Source organism: Syngnathus acus, chromosome 20, assembly GCF_901709675.1.
Source record: "Syngnathus acus chromosome 20, fSynAcu1.2, whole genome shotgun sequence".
Lineage (NCBI taxonomy): Eukaryota > Metazoa > Chordata > Actinopteri > Syngnathiformes > Syngnathidae > Syngnathus > Syngnathus acus.
Window position 1 is genome coordinate 1,954,380 of NC_051104.1, and position 22,891 is coordinate 1,977,270.

At 52.3% G+C, this 22,891-nt stretch overlaps 1 protein-coding gene across 4 annotated transcripts; it reads left to right on the plus strand.

The window, feature by feature from the left end:
- The first annotated feature begins 729 nt into the window (after positions 1-729).
- Positions 730-22,879, plus strand: rreb1a (ras responsive element binding protein 1a). Of its 4 annotated transcripts, none has more exons than XM_037279615.1 (21): positions 730-1,307; positions 9,686-9,742; positions 12,703-12,807; positions 12,932-13,118; positions 13,254-13,329; positions 13,408-13,497; positions 13,589-13,752; positions 14,731-14,872; positions 14,931-15,115; positions 15,192-15,381; positions 15,475-15,729; positions 16,080-16,506; positions 16,598-18,095; positions 18,381-18,553; positions 18,635-18,829; positions 18,916-19,077; positions 19,250-19,390; positions 19,465-19,562; positions 19,657-20,284; positions 20,521-20,835; positions 20,866-22,879. In XM_037279615.1, the coding sequence occupies exons 3-21, from the start codon at positions 12,705-12,707 to the stop codon at positions 21,045-21,047; spliced, it is 5,211 nt and encodes a 1,736-aa protein (XP_037135510.1). In that variant the 5' UTR covers positions 730-1,307; positions 9,686-9,742; positions 12,703-12,704; the 3' UTR covers positions 21,048-22,879. The 4 variants fall into 4 exon arrangements, with proteins under 4 accessions (XP_037135510.1, XP_037135511.1, XP_037135508.1 ...); XM_037279616.1 differs by having other exon boundaries at positions 20,521-20,807; positions 20,838-22,879; XM_037279613.1 differs by having other exon boundaries at positions 20,521-22,879.
- Positions 22,880-22,891: the final 12 nt, after the last annotated feature.

Sequence of the window (22,891 nt, forward strand, 5' to 3'; positions counted from 1 at the left end):
TGTGGGAGGAAACCGGAGTGCCCGGAGAAAACCCACGCAGGCCCGGAGAGAACATGCAAACTCCACACAGGGAGGGCCGGAGGTGGAATAGAACCCGCACTCTCCTAACTGCGAGGCGGTCATGCTAACCAGTGCACCACCGAGCCGCCCTGGGACGCACTAACAGTCAAATATATTGCATGTTTGTATTAAGAAACACTAGTTCAATGTCTTCTGGTCCAATTTTTTTCTGTTAAAATCGCAACACACAAACTTGTCTTAGTTGACGACTATTTCAAATCAAGTACAAACAATGAATGTCTAAGTAACAGTGAATCAATTAAATAAAAGCATGATGAAACACACTAATATAGTCAAATCAATTTTAGCTAAACATTGTTTGTTTGTAAAGAAGAACAAACATCTGATATTATGGGTTTACTATCAAAAGATTTCACTTATTTGACTATTTACAATCCTAACACTAACAAATACAACATTGTTTTCTCACCTCCCAGGGCTTAAATTATCAATAATTTCCTACAAAATGTTGATTTTAATTACTCAGAGGTTTAAAAGTTGTCAAACACGAGAAGCTCCTTAAGTTTTAAGCTACAAGCTAAGCTAAGTTAGGCCAGAGCGTTAGCATCCACTCGTCCACATCCTCTCGCAGAAGGTCTCGCGAGACTTTTCGCTCTTCGGATGCTGCGCTCGCTCGTTTGGCCACCGCAGCCGAAGGGGAGGCACGGTGGGGGGGGGGAGTAGACGAAAGTCGACTCGTCAAGCGACAGTTTCAAAGTTGGTTGGCTGCGCGTGCGCGCAAAGGAGGAAGAAGCCTCCCGCGAGCGTGCGCGTGCACAGAGATGCTTGATGGCCACGTCCCCTTGGAGACACACACACGCGCGCAACACACACACTCACACACACAAACACGTGATGGGCTTTAGTGCGCGGCTTTAGAAACACACGGAGGAGGAAGAAGAGGAGAGGCCGACGTACTCGAACACACAACAATCTTCATCGAGTTTTTTGACTCGAGTGACTTGCGAGAGAGAAAGCGAGAGAGAGAGAGGAAGAGGAGGGGGAGGAAGAGGAGGGGGAGGGAGGAAGAGCACCAGGAGGAGGAGGAGAAGCCGGAGTAAAGTTTGTCCAAGTTTGCACATCCCTTCGGAAACGCCATTTTGATTCGTCTCCTCTTCGGATCAACTTTGCAGCCTCTCTGCCGTCATTGCCTTCATCTTCTTCCTCCTCATCGTCATCCTCCTCATCGTCATCCTCGGCCGCCACGATGTCTCGGCGAAAGCAGCCCAACCCCAACAAAGTCCAACGTAAGTGTTGCTCTTGTTGCTTTTTCGAGGCGCTTGGTGTTCGACGAGTGTTATTTGTGACTTGTCGGCTGCTTGTTGTCTTGTTGCCGTGTGCCAAGTCAACTTTAAGATGGCGAGCGAGCATTTCGACTCCCTCCCCGCGTTGCTTCCTAGTTTGATGCGCATCCAAGCGGTGGAATTCAGCGCGGCTGGCTCCCTTCCTCCTTCTTTCGCCTCACTTTGAAGCTCGTTCGAGCCTTTTCGCACTCTCGAGACAAACTTTGGGAAGGGTTGGGGGTGCAGGGGGTCGTCGTCGAGAGCTTTTAGCCGCGGGGAGGGCGGTACGGGTGGGGTCAAAGTGCTGCCGGAGGCGAGCATCCATATCTCGGGTGCACTTTGGTCGGAGCCTCGCTGTTTGCCAGTCACTTAGTTAGTGGCCATGTGTAAAGCTAGCAAACGCCACCGTAAGGCCAGCGGCAAGCAGAGCGCCGGCGTCCTGCAGTCGCTTTCAAAGTAAAGCCACCTGTTGAGTTCGGGCCTGGAGAAACGCTCGAATCGTGGACTTTCTGAGGGGACCTTGAGTCACATTTGACACGTTTTGCTTTCGCATAGCAAGGATGTCACTCGTCGTTGCTGCTCGGGTTACGTCGTTTGTCTTGCATGTGTGATCTGACGATGTTCGCGTACTTTAGCCGTTCATCATCCCGTAACAACACTAATATGATTACAGGTGCACGTTAGTTACGAAACTTAAAAACAATGACATTTAATAGCTTTTCTCGTACAACCATGTATACTGAACTCCTCTCTCATCTTGCACTGCTGTTGTACTTTGGAGGGACACGGGCTCCGCTTCCGCTCACGTCGTGGCTAACAGCTGCTAGCTGTACAGTGGTGCTGTGACCTTGCCCAGACAAATTTATCAAGAAAGTGAGCCTCGTTATCGTGTAAAATTCGCCGAGGCGACGGCCAGCCGTCGAATGTCGCCATTGGGGGCGGAAAGCGTCGCTTTTGTGGTGCTTTGCTCACTTTTTCAACGCCTTTTCGACACTTTTTAGCGTCTCCGTTGACGTGACGCCTGTTGCATCCTCCCCCTCCCCCCGTGTTCGCGCTACCATCTCGCACACGCGCACGCGCACAGCCTCCTCGTTGACTTTGCACGTTGATTCGCGCGTGCTCGTCACTCTTTCAGGCATCTTGACTTCGACTAGCTCGTTGGCCGCTTAGCCTAGCTTAGCTTTGCGCGGAGGAGGATGCTGGCCGTGTGTGAGGCGTCATGACGTCACCGGCGTGTCTTATCTGAGTGAGTCAATGATTGACAGCTGCAAGAAGTTGAGAAGGACTTTTGCAACCGCCCTCGGTAACTTTGCAGTTAACTTGTTAGAACACGACATCAAAATGATGCCTGTGACGTCACGGCGAGGATTTTTTGTGCTTTTTTTAAGTTATGAATTTAACATGTCTATATGTGCTGCAGGAGTGAAGGTTGTTTGGACCTCTGTTAGTGTTAGGATCGTGATGTTAGGTTGTTGCTCTCATGATGAAGTTGATGATGACAATGAAGATGGCGATTATGTGTCCAGATGGACAGCAAAAGGGATGTTTGACATAACGCATGACTCAAGAAAATAAGATGAATAATAGTGATCAGTTTAAACAGTTTAGAAACATTGAGATGCAACTAGATTTTTAAAACTACAGACGTCATCAATTGATGTTTGTTGAGATGCTTCCAGAATTCTCCCACTAATGCTAACATGTTAGCTGCCCACTGAAAGTTGTCCAGAGCTGCTAAAACATGTTGAGATATTTAAAATAGAAGTCTTCCACTTTTTCCAACACACATTCAAACCTCCCAGAAGTCTTGTATTGATGTGAACACACGTGTTTCTAGTCACCCACTGATGTTGAGATGCTTCTGGAATTCTTGCACTGATGCACACATGTTGGCATCCACAAAATCTCCCAGAAGTATTTTACTGATGCTAACACTCAAATGGTTTAGAAGTTTTTTTGCTGATGTTAAAAAACGCAACTAGACTTCTAGAAGTCACCCTCTGACATGTTGAAACGATTCCAGAATTGTTCCACAGAAGCTAGTATGTTAGCATTCCAGTGACGCTCTGATACGAAAACATTTTGAGCTGTTTCTATGGAATTCCTCCACTGTTGCTAACAAAGTCAGCAGAGTCGCGTTGGGCCGCAGACAGATGATTGTCTCCACCTCTCGCCCTCTAACTTGCCCGTCCACTGGTGCCGCACACTTTGTCTCTTTGCATGCGCACGTGTGGGAGGGAGGAGCGCCAATTAAAACATCAAAGCGCTGGGAATTCCTGGGCGCCGTGGCGACCAGAGGATGCTTCCTTCTGACTGGCCTAGAGGCGGGCCTCGCCGTCATGTTGTCCAACATACGTAAAGCACAAAGAGCGTCTTGTGCGCCGCTGCCGCCTCCTGCATTGTGAGCGCGCGCGAGTCAAATATTCGCTGGGCTCAAGGAGACGCCGTTTGAATCAATATTTGCGCTCACATTCACACCAAATTGTTTTCAGTCGATGTCAATGACTTAATTGTTACTGCCCTAATTGGAACCCTTCAACTTTGAGGCGGGGCTACATGCCACAGCCCACTCTTTCAGTGGGGACTTAAAGCGCATCCACTCCATTATACGTCACATTGCTCTATGTGTGTGTGTGTGCGCGCCTGCCTGTGTGTGTGTGTTAATAGTTTCAGTCCACTGTGTATGTCAGTGGGGACTAAAGTGAAGAAGCTAATTAAAAGCTTTCATGGTCCCTCTGAGACACTCACTGTTTACACATTAACCTCATGTTAACACACACGCCGGGAATCACGTGAACGCCGCTACGAGCTTGATGTCTAACTTAACTGGTCTTCTTTGAAAGGCGCTGACAAACGGCCAAAAGTATAGATGCTAGCTGCCGCTGGTGTTTCGTTGTGTGTGTGACGCTATTTATAGAGGTGCCTTTTTTTAGATAAGATTAGGTTTCATCCCAGCCCCACAGCCCCCTAGCGGGTGAGGGAAGATGGCGAGGGGGGAGGAGGCGGGGGAGGAGGAGTGCAAGGTGCAGGCTAGGCCAAACATGAAGAAAGCGCAAATAACTTCCTGCATCCATGCGCTTGTGTTTCATGAGTGTTGCAGGCAACCAAGTGTGGAGGAGGTTGAGTGGGAGGGGGGGTGCAGGGGGGACTATATAGGTGGGGCCCCCGGGTTGTGACACGTCGGAGCAAATGGCTCATCAGCGTCTTTTTTTTTTTATATGCCTGGAACACATTGCTCCCCCCTTAAGTCTTTTCTTTTTCTGTGATCCGTTGTGTCAGCTAGATGTCGTCACGGCAACAGGTGATGCACTCACCATTTGCAACCCTCAAAGTCTACCACTGATGCAATCAGGTTTAAAAACTTTCTAGAAGTCACCTGCCACATTGCAAACCTTCTAGAGGCCACCAAGCAATTCTAAAATAAATTCTTTTAGCGATGCTAACAACACTCAAGCCATCACACAAGTATCAAAGTCAAATCCACAAGCAACATCAGGAGGAATGAAAGGAAAAGGGAAATGCAGTCTAAACAGGAAGCGAAGATTTCATCGCGTGGCCTTTCTGCGCCACTATGAAAAGTCGCTAAAGAAGCAACGCATCCCAAGATACATTGCACCCACAATACCACACAGCATCAAAAGCCGCCTTGGTTTTCATTTTCAAAACAACCTCTGTATTAATTTGTTCTTCAGGAGGTGCAGCAGCTTGCAGCTTTTTAAATTGTAACAAAATGTGCAGGAAGCTCCCAGACCAATAGTATGTCTCTGAAAGTTCAAAACAAAACTCATTTTAGGAACTCTCAAGGTACACTCTATAAAGATGTGTTTGTGAAGCCAGTCGCGGGTAAAGTTGACAGTGGTCAATATGGCCGCCGTTGCTCAAGCAAACAGATCAAGTTGAGCTGGCCCCTCCTCCTCCCCCCTCGTCCACTCTGACATTCTTTCACAGCTCGGACTTTGTCCCGGCGGTAAATACGTCTTGATTTGCTGTGGCGGGAGGTGAGCGCTCCTCGGCGTGTATCAGCGCCGCTTATCGGCACTGCCGTGGAGCCACGCCCCAGCGCGGCGACCGAGCTTGTGGCGCGTCAGGCATCCGGCGCAACAGGTCCGACCTCCATGCGACTCGCCCGCTCCGGCCCAGGGAGTCAAACCGCTGGGCTCGGAGGCGCGGCAGAGAGTCGTAGCGCTCGTCAAGTAGCATCCAGTCTCCCTGCTCCTCCCCCTCGCCGGCCGCTGCTGACTTCACACCTTTAGCAGCTGGCTGCTGACGGCACGAGTGAAACATACACTTGATTCTAAATGAAATTGTCCCAACGGCAAGATGGGCACCAGAGTGAGGTTGAAAGGTCATCTGAGCAGAAACCTTTGCGTCGCTATCTGCTAAACTTACGCTGAGCCTTGGCAAGGTTAATGATGTGAGCGAACGCAAGGAAGGGAGGGACCTTCTGGATACTTTTTTGCCATCGATTGATTGGATGTATTGAGCGGGGTTGCCACCGGTGTGTCACCTGTTGATTGTCTTGTTGTACTCAAATAGCCTAATCGGCTTTTTGCTCGCTAATCTCCCACACACGTCTGCTGGCGACATCAGTGATGAACACGCAGGCAGAAAAGAAGAGGAATGCATGCACATGCAGCCCCTCCCTCCACTCAAAAGGTACCATTGTTTGTTCTACAAACACGGGACACACCTTGTTACCATGGCAACCACAGACAGGCCCAGCATGCCCCCACACTCCACGCGCGCACATACGCCGATGCTTACGTTTTCGATGTCGCCACGACGCTATAAGTTGCGACTGGGACCGATGACAACGTTGCCTCTTTGTCATGGGATGACATATTACACTTTTCGTAATCAATATTATAGCAAGCGTGCGTGGGTGAGACGTACTCAATGCCGTTCTTTGTAATGTACATTTTTTAGTTCGGCAACGAGCCCTATGTATATGTATGTGAGTGAGACAAAGGGGGTCTTTGTGTGTGTGTGTGTGTGTGTGTGTGTGTATACGCGTGTGAAAGTGGGTGTGGTCTCAGGTGTTATGCTGTAGGTGCGGCAAACAAACGCCATTCAACTTTTTGTCCAAATTACAATTGACCTCCCAAGGGGATCTCTCTCTCTCCTCTCTCTCTCTTTCTCTCTCTCTCACACACGCACACACACACACACACAGAGGCAAAAGAGTGTGTGTTGCCTGGAGGCGCACAGAGCTTTTTTTTTTTACCTAACTGAATCCTGGTTTGCGACCACGCCCCAGCGCACACACACACGCATACACACGCACACACACACACACACACACACACACACACACTGAGGCCAGTTGTAACGCGCTCACTTTAAGACGGTTGCATCCTCCTTGAGAACTTTTTTTTTCTCTTTGCAAGCATCTTGACTGAAGCTGGCAGCAGCAGGGGTTTGTGGGTAATGTAGTTGGCATGTTGGGGTGGGGAGGGGGGAAAACGAGAAGAAGAAACAAAGAGTGTCCCCGACACTTCCCGCTTCCTTTTCAGACAGGAAGTGAAGGATGCCAGCGTGTTGTTTCAGCAACTCTGCGGCGCTGATAAGCGATGTCGTCACTTCATCTTGGTCTCGGTGTGGGGGCGGGGCTAGATTGATGTGTGTTGTATTGTCACAAAGATTTCAAAACATAATTGACGTATTTTTTTCAGATGACTCACTTGACAGCAATGTGAGGTGATGAACAAGGAGAGAAAAAAATATCCACATTTCGGAAGACATCACGTAAAGGCTGATGATGCTAATCTTCAATTCAGCCGTTCGTTATGACTTCCAAATTGTCAATTTAAAAAATTGCAGGAACAGAACTGAATGTTGATTGGCTTACTGGCTTGGTTGGCAACATCCGTCAGAAAATGTAGTATCAAAATCGACAGCGCCGCCTCGTACTTGCGTGGCCACTCGCTCAAAGACAAGATGGCGGGCAAACAGGAAGAGGAAGTGAGGATGGACAAGAAGGGAGGGCAACTCAAGTGACTATCGCATCCTCCATCTTGTTGTTAGCGCATCTTTGCGTTTTTCTGTTTTTGGTTTTTGTTTTGGTCACATGCACACCGTCATATGCGGAACTCGTACTCATGGTGCCAGCAATCAGTGACTCCCACTCGCATCTTTGTTTGCTTTGAAGGTCCAACAGGAAGTGCCATGACCGCCCGGCCTGTAATGATTGACATGTTTAGTAACAGCGCCCCCTGCAGACTCTCATGTCCATGTGGATGACACACATTCGTGCTGATGTCGTGTGTGCTCACAGTCATGCGCACACACGCTGATTGTGCTTGCGTATCCGCAGGCGGCGTCTTTGTGGCAGCTGTCGAACTTGAATGTGTGCCTTGTCGTGCAGCTGTGCGGCCCCCGCATCAAGTCGAGCCGTGAATTTGGTGAAGATGCCGTTTTGCTTTGTTGACAAACATGGGCGTGATGGCACAGACACATTAGCATCTTTTAGCGTGTGATTCCAGTTATGAAATAGAAAGCTTTTCACAATTGTCTTGCTTTGATGAAAAAGGTCAAGCACTGGAGTAGATTTATGTCGGAGGGGACCTGTTAGCATCCGTCGGCATGCGTCGAGGCTGTCTACGGCACCTGTCGGCGTGCGTGAGAGCGAGACAGCTGCTCAACGTGTAGCCCCCCCCCACACACACACGCAAACGGTCGCGCCATGTGCGTAATGACAGAAGGCCGCACGATGGGTGCCAGCGCACACGTGTTGTCGTCATACAGCAAGCGACACGTCGGCCACCTCTTGATGATGCTAACGATGACATCAGCGCTGGTCTTTAATGACCAACGTTATCAGGTGCCCTTTATCCATCCATCACTTGATAAGTTGACTTTGTGTTTGTGGTGCCGCTGTCAGAGAAGGATGTATTGTGGGTAAGTGTCAAGTGGGGACGCGCTCAACACTCAATGTGGTCGGATCACTACAGAGGTGTTTTTACGAGTTGAATTTTGTTGTAACACATTGTTTTAGTGTGCACGGCGAGTTTGAAATGCGATCATATTTTACTGACACGTCGAGGCTGAAATCTGATTGGCCAAAAAAGTTTTTAAAAAAAGAAACGTCGGCATCCACGTACTGGGAGCCGTGGTTCCAAGAGAAACAAATAGTTTTGAAGTTTCCCCAGGAGACAATGCTTTGGTGTGCGTGAGCCAATCACAGGCAGACTTGCTGTAGGCGGGGCGTCGCATCAGCCAATCGTCCGCAGCGCAACTCCAACGCCGTTTGACTGGTCTGACCGGATTCTTCTCGTGAATCGCGCCGCTCCGTTCCTCCCGCTCGCTATTCGGCCCACACTTGCTGCACATGATGATGTTGATGATGTGGAAATGTCCCTTCTTTCCTGTTTTGGTCATTTTTTTCTTTCTTTTCGTTCTCTTTCATCTTACCTTCTTATTTGTGCTTCTTTCCTCACATCTTTCCTTCCTTGCTTCAGCTTCCTCTGCATTTTCCTCCCATCTTTCCATCATCCCTTTTTTCATCTTCCTTCTTCTCTTCACCTCATCTTGCCTTCCTTCCTTCCTCTCTCCTCCTCGCGCGTGTGTCTGGCATGTCCGTGCTGGCCTGGTGTATCCCAACAACATTCCTAATCTCCTCCTGGTACTACAACTTTGCAGCATCGTGCAACCTGCGGCCATCTGAACACTCAGCAGAGGGGGGGGAGGGGCTTTTCTCTCCTCTTGTCATGAGCAGACTTCTCCTTCTAACAACACTTTGCATACACAACATCCTTGCTTTTGGTGTTAGCATCACATGCTGTCCTGAAGACATTCTACCAGTTAGGGAACAAGAGCAATACATTGTTCTTTTGCGCTCGTCGTGCCGCTGCTAAGAATCAAGTCCAAACTTGTCGTCAGCAGCAGCTTCTCTTGCTCGAGGCTAGCCGCTTAGCTTAGCGTGAGGCTCACTTTCCTCACACTAGCGGCTAGCCTCAACACGAGTGTCACTATTTTTTCAAGCTAGTGACTAGCCACTTAGGTCAGCGTAAAGATGCCCCTCATGTTTTTTTGTCCATCTTGACGTGCTGTAATTAGCCCGACGCTAAGCTCTTAATCTCGCTCTCCTCCCCAAATCCATCCTCTCCACTTGCCCTCCATCCCTCCATCCAGATTATCGTCTTTGCGTTCTCCGGTTGGCCGTCTAACCCAGCAGCGTTGTTGTCTCGTTCATGGCTTTGTGGTCACGTGTTCAACAAAATCATCAATAAAGGACTTTTTATCTGTTGTGGTGGTGCTTTCTGGTCATGCCACGCCCCCTGGGTGTGTCTTCACACCTGTATATGTTTGTGTTGTACTGACACATTTGTCTGTTCTTCCCGCAGTGTGAGCAGCGGTCGCGGAGCCGCATCCCAAAGAAGCAAGTGAGCCTTTCTCTGAAGGTAAATATTTGTTCAAATTATTCCTGCCCTCCATCGCCTTCTGCCACTGCCAGCGTGCTTGTGCCCCGCCCCGCCGTGCCCTGCCCTTCTTGTCTCTCCTTAGTTAAATGTGAGTGGCTGGCTCCGCCCTCTTCCCCCCCGTCACACTGCTTGATTTTTACAGGCTTGTTTGGCTCCACCTACTTCCATTCATCGGCTCACAAGGCACACACACACACACACACACACACACACACACACACACACACACACACACACGTAGGCTGGAGTAGTACATCAAACGATGCTTATATTAATTATCAATTCATTTGGTGAATTAAATGTTGGCTCTAACATCCAACAATGGCTTTTTTGTCGATTCATTTGAGATTGGATAAGTTGTTGATTCATCAATTAATTGATTTCAGACTTTTCCTTGCATCACCACCACTTTCCGATCCGCTATCACACGTGTGCGTGCGCGTGCAAAGACAGGATGAGTGTGAGCGTGCAGAGTGAAGGAATCTGCGAGCTGATTGGCTGACAGCTGGCAGACATTTTCCACACCGGTTGGTTCATCAAGTGGGCCTTTGCACCCCCACGCCCCGCCCCGTGCTGCCTCGCGGAGTTGACACAGGTCTGATGATATCTCAAGACTTTATCACTCCGGCTCCAAACTCCACATGCACAAAGAGACGCGGCAATGTGTAAGCTAGAAAACAATATGGAGGCGGGGGGGAGGGGGGGAGGCAGAGAGGGAGATGATTCAACGGGGAGGAGGAAAGGAGGAGTTGAGGAAGTTGCCGGTGAGATGGAGCAGAAAGCCCCAACGTGTGCAGTTTGCATTCTTACAAGTAGAGTGCGAGTGTGGAGGATGGTGGCCGGCAGCTGAGTGTGAGGTGGAAGAAGCAAAACGATCTCCTGTGACTCCTCTTAGTGTCAACTTCCTGTTGCCAGGAGACACTAGCGCTTTCATACACGTCCTCCTCGTCTCGCTACTTCTCCTTTTTTCTCCAAACGTGACCCATCCAGGGCAGACCGCCTCGCCATTTGTGCTGCACTCTCATAGGATAAAGTTTTGCGTTCAAAGTAGCGTACTCAGGGCCCTGTTAGCATCAAATGCTAATGTGGCTAACAAAACAAGGATGGGTCCAAGGTGCTCCGGAAAAGTTAACGTTTGAGCGGAGTGAGGCCCCTGTGGCCGTTTCCAGGGAATGTGGACAGGAATGTGTTAGTGTGTGTGTGTGTTGTGTGGGTGCCATGTTGTGTGAGATGGAGAGCGAGAAGAAGGAGGAGGAGGACAGTTAGGCAGTCATAAATAGTCAACATATGGTCACCGGATCCTCCCCTCCCCCACGTCTGATGCTAAACTCAGACTGTTAGCTGACACCCAACATCACGGCAGCCCATCGACTCTGTCCCCACACAGACACTGACTACGTCACGTTACATAAAAAAAAAGTTTCAAACAATCACTTAGTTTAGCCGTAGTTTGCTAGTGATAATGGCAAAACGGCATACGAATAGCCTGCCGGTATACGTCCCAAGCGGCAAAATGTAGCCGTTTGGATCCATCTCTGGCGGCGGCCATTTTGCCACTTGCTGTCGGCTGTACAGACATCACCTGTTTTTCGGAGTTGGGTCATGTGACGTTCGCAAGCTGAGCCGGGATTGGTCGCTACCCGAGCAACTGTGATGTCATGTTCCGCCCCCAGATATGGCTCAAAACGGCTGCATTTTGCTGCTTCGCCCAGAAGTTTTGAACTCACCCAAATTGCTTTTTTGTCGCTTTTCAAGTTCATGCTTTGCCCACATGTTGTAGTGTTGAGCTTAGCTGTCAGCGGTGTTACGTGTTGGCGCAGGTGCAGCACGCCAGCACCTGACGGATTGCGGCAGATGCGCAAAACCATCGCGAGGGCCTTCAACAAAACAGCCAGTAGGGCATCCTCTTAGCGCCTCTTCTTCCGCCTAACAACCATGTCTGATCTCCTTCATGCTCTCTCCATCTTCCTCTTCATCCCCCGCCTGCTCCTCCTGCAACCATCTGTTGCTGTTCGTTTTCAGCCGGCTGTAAAAACTGCTGCCGGAGCACTTCAGCAGCCAATAGTGACACTTTGGTGTGCGGGCGGGTGTGCGTCTGTCTGAAGACGAATGATGCTAATGTAAAAAACAATTCTGGGACATGTGCGTGTGCGCATGTGTGTGTGTGTGTGCACACCTGCTACTGCCTTGTCATGACACAAGCAGGTCAGTGGAAATGCAACACGGACACACACACACACACACACACATACACGTTGTGGCAGTTGTCAGCAACAATCCGAATTTCTCTTTCACGCACCTAAAACAAGGAATGAGAACTGGGATTAAAAGGGGAAATAATTGAATGTGTGCATGTGTAAGCCTCTTTAATTGAATAGAAATGTGTAGAAATTAATGTTCTAGTTTTCTGTTTTGTGGAGAAAAAAAAAACGTTCAACTTTCCAATATGGAATGTGTGTATACACACACACAGACACACACAAGCTTTGCTGGAAGAGGAAGTGGCCAACTCTGGAGAGCGTCTTCCTGTGGGGGAAGCTAAACAGGAAATGGTCATCATTTCTTCTCCTCTGCCTCCTCTTGTTGCCAAACTTACTGTGTGTGTGCATGTGCATGTTTTGAGTGGACAGGTGTGCTGAGGGTCCGCTTGTAAAATGTCCCCTGTGCTCGAGTAGGCTCAGGGCCAAGCAAGCTCCTTGCTGATCACTAAAACATGTGACCTCTAACTTGTTCCTTATGACCTTTTAATTTTGAAAGTCATGAGCACGTGTGGCTGACCAAAAGCAGGCGCCATCTCGTGGTGGCTTTCCCTGACCTTACATGATGGTCATGTGACAGGTTTATTTACCTTGTGTGTGTGTGTGTGTGTGTGTGTGTGTGTGTGTGTGTGTGTGTGTGTGTGTGTGTGTGTGTGTGTGTGTGTGCGTGTGTGCGTGCAGACATGGAAAACGCCACAGAGGAACAGGAAAGGGGAGGAGTCAACTCAGTGATGAACGGTGAAGAGGTGGAGCCAGTGGAGGAGAGTAACATCAATAACATCAAAGGTGAACGTTGTGGCCAGCGTCAATTTGTTCTTTACTTTGTAATTGGCTTCTGGAGTTGAAAGCGTCCCATCCATACTATTGTGAGTGTTTACCTGTCATAATGTTACCCCGCCCACCTTCCCAGATGCACCTGAGGGCGCCAAGGAGGAGGACAAGAGCCCACAGAGCCTCCAGAACGGCGATAGAGGCGTCGGCGGTGGAGGAGACTTGTCCTCCATCAACGCCATGATGTCAGCAGTGATGTCAGCGACAGGCAACATTAACGGAGGAGGCGACACAGGAAGTGATGTCACTCCGGGACCCTCGCCCAGGTCAATACAAACGCAATCATTTCTTTGAGTGTTTCTTTTGCATCCCACTAGAGGGAGCCAGTGTGTCCCCTTTGAAAATCACAGGAGTCCATCGTTTTGCCAGTTTTGCGCGTGACTTATTTGTTCTTCTTGTAGCCCCTCCCCCAGCAAGGTGCCCACGCCGTTGTTAGCCACGAGGGCGCCGCCGGGCCGCAACATACGACGCAGCCAGGTGAGCCCGGTCGGCGGCGCCGTCCCGCTCCTCAGCCCGCGGTCACCAGTTGACGTGACGGTTTGTTTCTGTCGTCAGGACGCCAAAGACGATCACGCCACCCACGTGTGCCCGCTTTGCGACAAGAGCTGCCAGTCGCAGCATCAGCTCACCATGCACATCAGACAGGTAGCGCCACACGGTGGCCGACTGCTGCGTACGCCTGCGCGACACTGCGGCAGACGTCGTCCTCACCGGCGCCTATGCGTTTTGGTTTCAGCACAATGCCGACGCGGGCGCGACGGACCACTCGTGCAGCATATGCGGCAAATGTTTGAGCTCAGCGTCGTCGTTGGATCGCCACATGCTGGTGCACAGTGGCGAAAGGCCCTACAAGTGCAGCGTCTGTGCGCAGACCTTCACCACCAACGGCAACATGCACAGGTACGCGCAGGCGCAGGCATCCGTAGCGGGAAGTTGGCCATTAAGCCATCCTACACTTCACTGGTGTGTGTGGCAGTGTGCGCGTCTGTGTGCATGTTCAGGAAGTTACACTTTAAACCATCTGTCCCCATCTCACACATACACACAGCAACGCCCATCGTTTATCAGCCTTAAACACATCCCTGCAGCACTGTGTGTGTGTTTGTGTGTGTGTGTGTGTGCTTGCATGTCTGCGTGAGAGAGATGTGGGGAGGGGGGATGGCAGTTTCTTGAGCAAGAGTTGGACACACGAACTGTGACAAACTGACAAAATAAATGCAACAAAGATTCAATTTGGAACGAGAGAGCGTGTGTGAAGACGAAGATCTTTGGCGTGCAGTAGTACACATCTTGTCCATCAGAGGGCACTGAAGACTTGATGTGGATTAGGAACTTTCATTCATTTGTTGCTCAACTTCTACTTTTGACTTCCTGTCTCATGTGGACGAAGAATGATGTGTGGGCGTGTTTTACGAGCAGCCGCGCACACGCTGAGTCAGCGCCTTTCCTGTCCTTTGATTGGTGGCTGGAGCGTTGAGCGTTTTGGTCCTCTTCTCCTCCTCTTTCGATCCTCTCACCTGATTGGTGGATCAAGTTCTTCCCCGTCAGCTGCTGTCAGGACCTCGTAACTTGGCGCCCAGCCTGCAGCCCGCCTGGCTCCTCCTATGAATAGCGCTCTCTCCTTTGGATGCTTCCTTTTCCCCCCCTCCTTCCTTCATCTGAACTTCTTCTTGTCGTCATATCCATATTTTCGTTTTGCGGTTCACTTTTTTTTACGTAAATTGAACATGTTTATTGACTTGGGATTTCAAAACCAAGAATGCGGCTCACCACAAAAAAAAATGCAAAGCGGGATCGTTTGCTGCAGCACCGGCGATAACCTAGTTAAACAAAATCACACTCGTGATTTTAACTGGAGCTTGTGTCCCCGTCATGCAGACACATGAAGATCCATGAGAAGGACCCCGCCAGCGGCCTCCTTGCTCTCAGCCCGCCGTCGCCCACCAAGCGCCGCCGTCCGTCTGTCAAGCGCCGCCAAGGCCTGGAAGACGAGGGCGCCGACGAGCCGCCCGCCAAGAAGGTAAGAGTGGCCCGTCAGGTGGATCGTCAGGGCGGTGCTGAATAATGATGTCACCCAGGCAACTGAGGACGCGACCTTGGAGGAGGGGGCGTCACTGCCGCCACAGATGACACACAAGACGGCGGTGGGCGTGCGGGCCGGTGATGACCGCGGACCACTTCCTTGCCCCATCTGCTTCAAGACCTGCAGCGGGAGACTCGAGCTGGACGCGCACATGGACACGCACCCCGACACCACGCTCAGGTAGACACGAATACACAGACAAGTAGACACGGACACAAGTTTGCATACAAGTTTGCCCGTTTGTGGTGGCTCGCAGGTGCGACTTGTGTTGTCTCTCGTTCCGCACCCACCGCGGCCTGTTGCGTCACAATGCGGGCGTCCACAAGCTCCTTCCCCAAGACCCCAGCGGCCGACCGTTCATCCAGAACAATCCGTCCATCCCGGCCGGCTTCAACGACCTGGCTTTCGTCGACTTCTCCTGCAAGAAGTTTGCCCGGGTGGCGCAGGTCAGCTGGGCCGCCGCCACAGAAAGGGGCAGGGGGGCTTCCCATGCGCGTTCGCTGGCTGAGCCATGTCTCCTGTGGCTGCTTGCGCTTCAGGTGTGGTGCGAGACCAACCTCCGGCGCTGCATCAGCAGCTTTCACCGCTTCGTGTGCGAGACCTGCGACAGGGCCTTCCCGCTGCGCTCAGCCCTGGAGCTCCACAAGAGTGTCACCCACTCAGATGTCCCGGCCCAGGAAGCAGCTGGAGCCGTGCAAAACGGCCTCCGGGAAGGCGAGGACGACGCCCAGGACGTCCCGCTTTCACCGCAGTCCCACTTCATGGAGGCGCTGGGACTCCAGCACGTTTCCAAGGTAACCGAACGTCATGCATATAAACCCATACAAATTTTGGGATGTTGAAGCCAAATAAGTGAATAATAGTGAATAATAAAACGCGTCTTCTGAAGATTGGCCGGGAGCTGCCAAGTGTCTCGGAAAGACAACAAAATTACACAACATAGCAATGTTAGCTTAGGTGACCGACCACTTCCTGTGCGTAACATCGGGTGTGCAGGGAGTCGCTGATGGTGTAGGGGTGCACTTGCTTGTCTTGTGTGGCGACACCGTGAGTTCGATTCTCGCATATGACGGTGTGAATGTGTGTGAGTGTGGCAAAAAAAAGTAAAAAAAAAAAAAAGGAACAAAACGGGTGTGCCCCCCAGGTGAAGCGCATTCCCACAGAGGACGAGATCCACCAGGCGCACTTGGAAAGCATCAAAGTGATCCATGTGGAGCCCCAGGAGCCCGCCTTTCCGTCGGGAGCTCCGACAGTGAGCTTGGGCGGGCTGACAACGCTGCGCCTCCCCCTGCTGGAGCAGTCGGGCGGCACCGCTGCCACCGCGTCCACGCTGCAGGGTCTATCGCAGCGGGAAGCACTCAGCCTGCTGTCCCTGCAGCCCTTCCAAGCAGGCTTCCTCCTTCAGCCCGACGGCGCTGCTGCCACCGCTGCCGTCAAACCGGGCGAAGTGGGCGGCGTGGTGGAGCTTGCCGACATCCAGCAGATCCTCAAAGTGGCCGCTGCCGCGCCCAATCAAATGGGGCTGGGCTTCCCCGCGTTGGCCAAAGGGCCGGGCTTCGCTGCGGGTCGAGGTGGGTGCTCGTGCGTTAGAATGATGAATGCCTCAGTCCTGAAAAAGCCCCGTAAGTCAACCTTGCTAATATTTTTGCTTTTGTGACACAGGTCAAGTCCAGACCCAAAAGGCCATGCCGCCCCTGAAAGCCAAGCCCCCCGTCACACCGCGCTCCAGTTTGACTGTGAGCACGCCGCCTCCGCTGCAGAGCTCCCAGCGGGCGTCACTGGGCTGCATCAGTCCTGGCCTGCCGCCACCCGCGCCAGCTCTCTTCAAGACGACCTCCTCGTCCTCCCCACCGGCCGCCGCCACCGCCGCGCACGAAGACGCGGGAGTCGGCGGGAAGAAAGCGGCGGGCAAAGCGGCAGGCGTGGTCAACGCCGAGGCCGGCTCCGCCAAAGGCTCCTTCCCGTGCCGCTTCTGCGATCAGGTCTTCTCCTTTTCGGGCGTCCTGCAGGCTCACATGCGCTTCCACCTGGGGATCCTGCCCCACCAGTGCAACATCTGCGACTACGTGGCGCCCGACAAAGCCACGCTCATTCGCCACCTGCGCACCCACAGCGGCGAGCGGCCCTACATCTGCCGTGTCTGTCATTACCCCTTCACCGTCAAGGCCAACTGCGAGCGACACCTCCGCAAGAAACACGGCAAGACGTCCAGGAAGGACATTGAGAAAAACATCAAGTGCGTCTTCTCCGCCGCATCCAACAACCTAAGCGCCGCCGCCGCTGCCGCCGCAGTCTCGGCCCTCCCGCCCTCCGACGTCGAGATGGGACACAGCGCTGCTGACGCCACTTGCCGCTACTGCGGCGAGGACCTGAAGACGTACCGGGCCCTGCAGATCCACCTGCGAACACACAACGGCTGCCAGAGGAAACCTTTTGAGTGTCGGCGCTGCGGCGCCGCTTTCCTGGCCAAGCGCAACTGCATCCACCATCTTCTCAAGCAGCACCCCGAAGTCCAGGAGCGCGAGATCGAAGAGCACATCGCCACCATGCGGCCCGCCGCCGACGTCAACGCGGTTCTCTCCTCAGACGGGCCTGCTCGGATCCAGCCGGTCAAGACTGAGGACGTAACCGCCTATCATCAAGATCTCGACCAGCCCCTGGATTTCTCGGCCAAAGGGCGCAGCGGCGCTCACACGGCGTCCGTGGGCATCAAAGTGGAGAGTGCGTCCCCCACATTGGAGCGCCCCACCCCGGACACGTCCCTGGAGCAGCCCATGGACCTGTCCGTTCCCAGCAAACGACTTCGGCGAGAAGTGGCCGAGCGGCCTCAGATCAAGACGGAGCAAATGGGCTGCGACGCGGCCGACGAAGACAAGACGGTGGCCGCCTCGCCTCTGGGGGTCTACCGTTTCCCCCCTGACTCCACCCCTCCCCCTGCCCCCCGCCCACAACGCCTCAAGCCACTCCTACCCAAGCCCGCCTCCTCCGTCAAGGAGCTCCCCCCTCTGGCGTCCATCGCGCAGATCATCCACTCGGTGTCCGCCGCCCCCGACCTGCTGAAGAGGGAGGCGGAGGCCAAACCTCAGCCGACGTCCGAATCGCCCTCGGACCCTCCGGGCAACGCCGTCCTCCTGGAGTCGCCGGGTGATGACAGTGCCAGGTTGCCATTTCTTTTCATTCCTTTGAATTTGTATGTTTGGGGACGACAAGCGAGAGCTGGCACGCCCGGTTTGTCCCGGTCCACTGAAAGCGCGATAGGACTTCTTGGCCATAATTCAAGAAGGTCCAACGCTGCTCAGTCGCAATTGCGGCCTTAGACAAGGTGCAGGGAATCATGAACCGTCAGAAAGCAAAAAATGTCAGGAAAAGCCTACAAGAACAACTAAACTCAATTTGGTTCATCTGAGGCAGATGACTTTCATTTAGTTTAAATTTGATTGTGCAGGAAGAGGAACCGCAAAAAGAATGGCAAGGAGGCGAGCGTGCTAGACGTGGACTTGGAGTCCAGCGGTGAGTTGGCCAGCGTGGAGAAGATGCTCGCCAACACCGACGCCAACAAGTTCACCAACTTCCTGCAGACCGGTGCCAACCAACTCGCACCAAAGACTGCCCCCAGAGGTCAGAGTTCACACACGCACACCAGTGGTTGGAGAGTGGCCGATTGTTGCACATGTAGTTGAGACATTGTGACGCGTGCAGACGGCGAGCGAGCTGGAGGAGGCGCCGACAAGGAGGCGGGACCACGAGAGGAAGCCAAGACGGCGGCGTTGCTTCCTCAGTCCAAAGGCAAGAAGAACGCCTACTCCAACTCGGTGCAAAAGATGACGTGCCCCTTCTGCCCTCGCGTCTTCCCGTGGGCCAGCTCGCTGCAGAGGCACATGCTCACGCATACCGGTAGGTCGTCACGCGCCACCGGCCCGTGTCGCCGCCGATGCTAACGGCGGCGCCACCTGCCTGCCTCCCCGCCTGTCCGTCCTCAGGCCAGAAGCCGTTCCCGTGCCCGCGCTGCGACGCTTTCTTCTCCACCAAGTCCAACTGCGAGCGCCACCTGCTGCGGAAGCACGGTGTCACCAATCGCACGCTAAGGCGCAATGGCATCTTTGCCAAGAAAGAAAGTGACGAGGGCTCGCACGAAAGTGCCGGTAAGGCTCGCGCCTTCTTGGCGGACAACATAAATGAACAAAGATTTTCTTTGTAGTGGCTAAATGGTCCTTTTCAATTGTGTCACTTAGCTGTTGCGTGGAGAGCGATTCCCTAAGCAGTGAGATCATTTTGGTCTTGTCACACTTGTGCACGCTTTTTTTTGCCCATTAGAGAGTCAGTCTGACGTCGAGCAGCTGGCCAGTGACTCGTCACCACTCGGCCACACACCTCCCGCCGCCCTCAAAGACACGCCCTCTGAGCAGAAGGAGGAAGAGCCCACGCCACTGAGCACCGCCCACAAGGCCAGCCCGGGTAAGTGCCCTGCCCCTGAATGCTCATTAACGATCCCGATGACATCATCACCAATGTGCGTGTGGTGTGCACAGTCGAGTCGAGCCCTGAGCAAGGTCCTGAGCTTGCGCACCAGCAGGGATCAGCAGAGACCTCGACTGATGCATCCAAGCAAGCTTCGCCCAGCACCAAGGTAACCCGGCACATGACTCGCCAGTCCCACAGCTGACTTGACGACACGGACATAGGAGAAGGACAATCGTGGACTTACCATTTGTCTGTTTCAGTGCGATCACGACGACGACGATGACTGTCACAGCAACAAAAGTTTGGACTTGAACTTTGGCTCCAAGCTGATCGACTTCAAACTGTCAAACTCGGCCCCCGGTCCTGCCCCCACCCCGGGCTCCGCCCCTCAGGAAGAAGCCACCGCCGACCCCCCGGCGGACACAACGGACGCTCCTTCGGCCGCCGCCAAGCCTCAGCCGGAATGGAAGCACATCTGCCGAGTGTGCCGGAAAAGTTTTCGCTACGCCACCACTCTCGCTCGCCACGAGAGGGCGCACCTGAGCCTGGAGGCGCCCCACGAGGAGAATCGAACCGCGGCGGCCACGGAGGTCGACGAGGAGAAACGCGAGGAGGAGCCCGAGAGCCAAGAGGACGAGGAGGATGGCAGAGGAGCGGCGAGGCCCGGTGAAAGCGATGCCCCGGAAAGTGATTACGATCTCGACGAGGACGACGGCGAGCGTACGGACGACGAGCGTGATGACGCCAAAAGCCCAGAGGGCGGAGAATCGGCCACTGCAGACGCCGCCACTGGCGTTGTGGACAAACGCAAGAAGAAGACGTGCGATGTGTGCGCCAAACGATTCTGGTCGCTGCAGGACCTCACCAGACACATGCGGTCGCACACCGGTAGGCCTCGCACGCACACACACACGTGCCAAAAAAAAGTTCTTGAGCCTGACCCTATTTCTGAAAGTTTTGCCTTTTTAGCCCCACACACACTGCGTGTGCATATAAAAAGGAGCTTTAAACATACTTTGAACTAATGAAGCCCTTTCGAAATAATTCCCAAACTGCTTAATTGCTTTACACACACTTTTTTTCACACAATAAGAAAACATGTCCATGCGATCTTCCCCACACAGGTGAGCGGCCTTACCGCTGCGCCACGTGTGACCGCACGTTCACGCTCAAGCACAGCCTGGTTCGCCACCAGCGCATCCACACCAAGACGCCCAGCGAGGACGGCGACAGGGACGCCCCCACGCCCGCCGAAGCCTGCCCGCCCTCCGAGACTGAGAGCGAGTGCGCCAAAGACTTGGATGAGGCCCGAGCCTCCGATCCGGAGCCCGTCGGAGGCGAGACCGCCGGAGGCGAGCGCGCCGGAGGTGAGCCCGCCGGAGGCGAGCCCGTCGGAGGCGAGCCCGTCCAGGCCACACCCGAGGAAACACCTGAACTTGGTGCCACACCCGAGGAAACACCTGAACTTGGTGCAACCCCTCTGGAGGACACGCCTCCCGGCCAATCGGCCTCCGGCGCGGTGTCGGATTCCAACGTTTCCAAAGAGCTCCCTGGCCAAGCTTTGTTTCAAGGCCTGTTGGAGCTCCGAGCCCCGCCGACTCTGGATCACACGCTGGCCAATGGAGAGCCTCCCCTGGTGGGCGTGGACTGAGCGTGTGCAAGACGCCGTAACATTAACAAGTGCCTTACTACTCATCTTTTTATAGCTTTTTAACTTTGTTTTGTCAGCAAGAAGATCAAGATGGCCGACACGTGTCACGTGACACTTCTTGTAACTGGAAAAGATGACGGACGGACAAACTGCCGCCGCCACACCTCAGCTTGTGTGCGAGGACTTCTCAGTTGACTTTTGTTGTTTGACTTTTTGGTGTTGGGTTTTTTTTTTTAGTCTGGAAGTGAACAAATGAAATTGTAGTTAGTTTGTTTTGTGTGTCTGTGCGCGTGATCGATCGCCCTGTGTCGTTGGCGCTAATCCGGGTCCAAATTACCTCAACACTGTCAATCATGTCTTCCTGTGCGCTAGCGAGTTGGCTGATTGTTAGCCGGCACAACTGAGCGCAGCTAGCGCTTGTGCGTCCGCTCATTCACTTTGGCTACGCTGGTCCGTTTCGTGCAATTGGCCTCAGCGCACAAAAAGTGATTAGCTTTAGCATTTAGCTCGGCCTCGCCTCGGCTTCATGAGGGTTAACACTACTTCTCCGCGGCCTTCTAACGCTGACCAGCGAGCGCTAACACATCAGTAGAACACAACACGTGACAACTGTTAACTTAGCTCAGACTTGACATTGCTAATTGAGCAAAGCAGGCCAGGTAACAAGCTAAGACGGCAGGCTAAGCGAGTCTGCTATAAGTATTTACGTGTTTGCCACAAAACAGCGCTAACAAGACTTCTCCCCGGTAAAACATTTGAGTCCACATTAATAAGCATGACTTCTTCAATTTCAAACTCTTTGTTTTGTAAGTGGCGTCTAAGACAATCAAATGCATGTGGGGAGAAAAAAACTTTCTGGGATGAAAGTTACTAACACTAGCATGTGTCACTGGATTCAACTTGACGTTTTGTTAAGTGGGGGTGGGGCTCTTTAGTACGTTTTGCCTCAAAATGTCATCATGACTTCACTGCTCCAACTGGATGGACACTACTAACTACTACTAGCCTTACTATACTAGTACTACTACAGAGAGTACATCTACTCTAATAGTACTGCTTGCATATTTGGACATGGTCAGCACTTGTTTTCATTGCTGAGTGTCAGTCCATCCAAAAGGTTTGCCAGTAGCAGCAGGCTAATGCTAATCCCCCCCCTCCAAAAAAACACAAATGACTTATGCGTGTGCTCAGCCGTGCGTATCGTTTCTTAAAAGTATTTATTTGGCTCCCGGGTGTGCGCGCGTGTGCACGTGTGGATGTTCTGCCGTGAAGCAAAGTCCAGTCGAGTCAAATTAAAAATGCCAAGTTGAGGTTTGAAAGTTTATTCAAGTCAATCAAATGTGAGGCTGAAGATTGGCAGGCGTACTTTGAAAGTGGTGTCATCAAGTTGCAACGCGCACACGCAGCTGGCCGGGTTGCAGACGAGCAATAGAATAATCCAAGGAGAAAAAAAAGCTTTAATCATCAAATTGTTCTGTCAAACTGTGAACATGAACATTTATTATTATTATTTTATGTTTTTTTTTCTCTTCTTCCGGGTGACTTTTTAGGATAGATTTTTTTGGGGGGGTTGCATGTTTAATCAAATGTGCTTGATGATTTCTACACACACATACACACGTCATTAATTAAACAAATGATGATGCTCTCAGGGTTCTTCTCAAATTGTTTTTGTTTTGCTTCCTGAGATGCAAACTTTGATTTCGGAGTTCATGTCGACTGTCAATCAATCACGCCAGCACTTGACTGTGAACACACATATACACGCAACAAGTGGAAGAAGTCATCAATGAAAAGTCAAAATAAAGGTTGAAAACGCCGCCGACGCCTTATCCTGTCTCTTG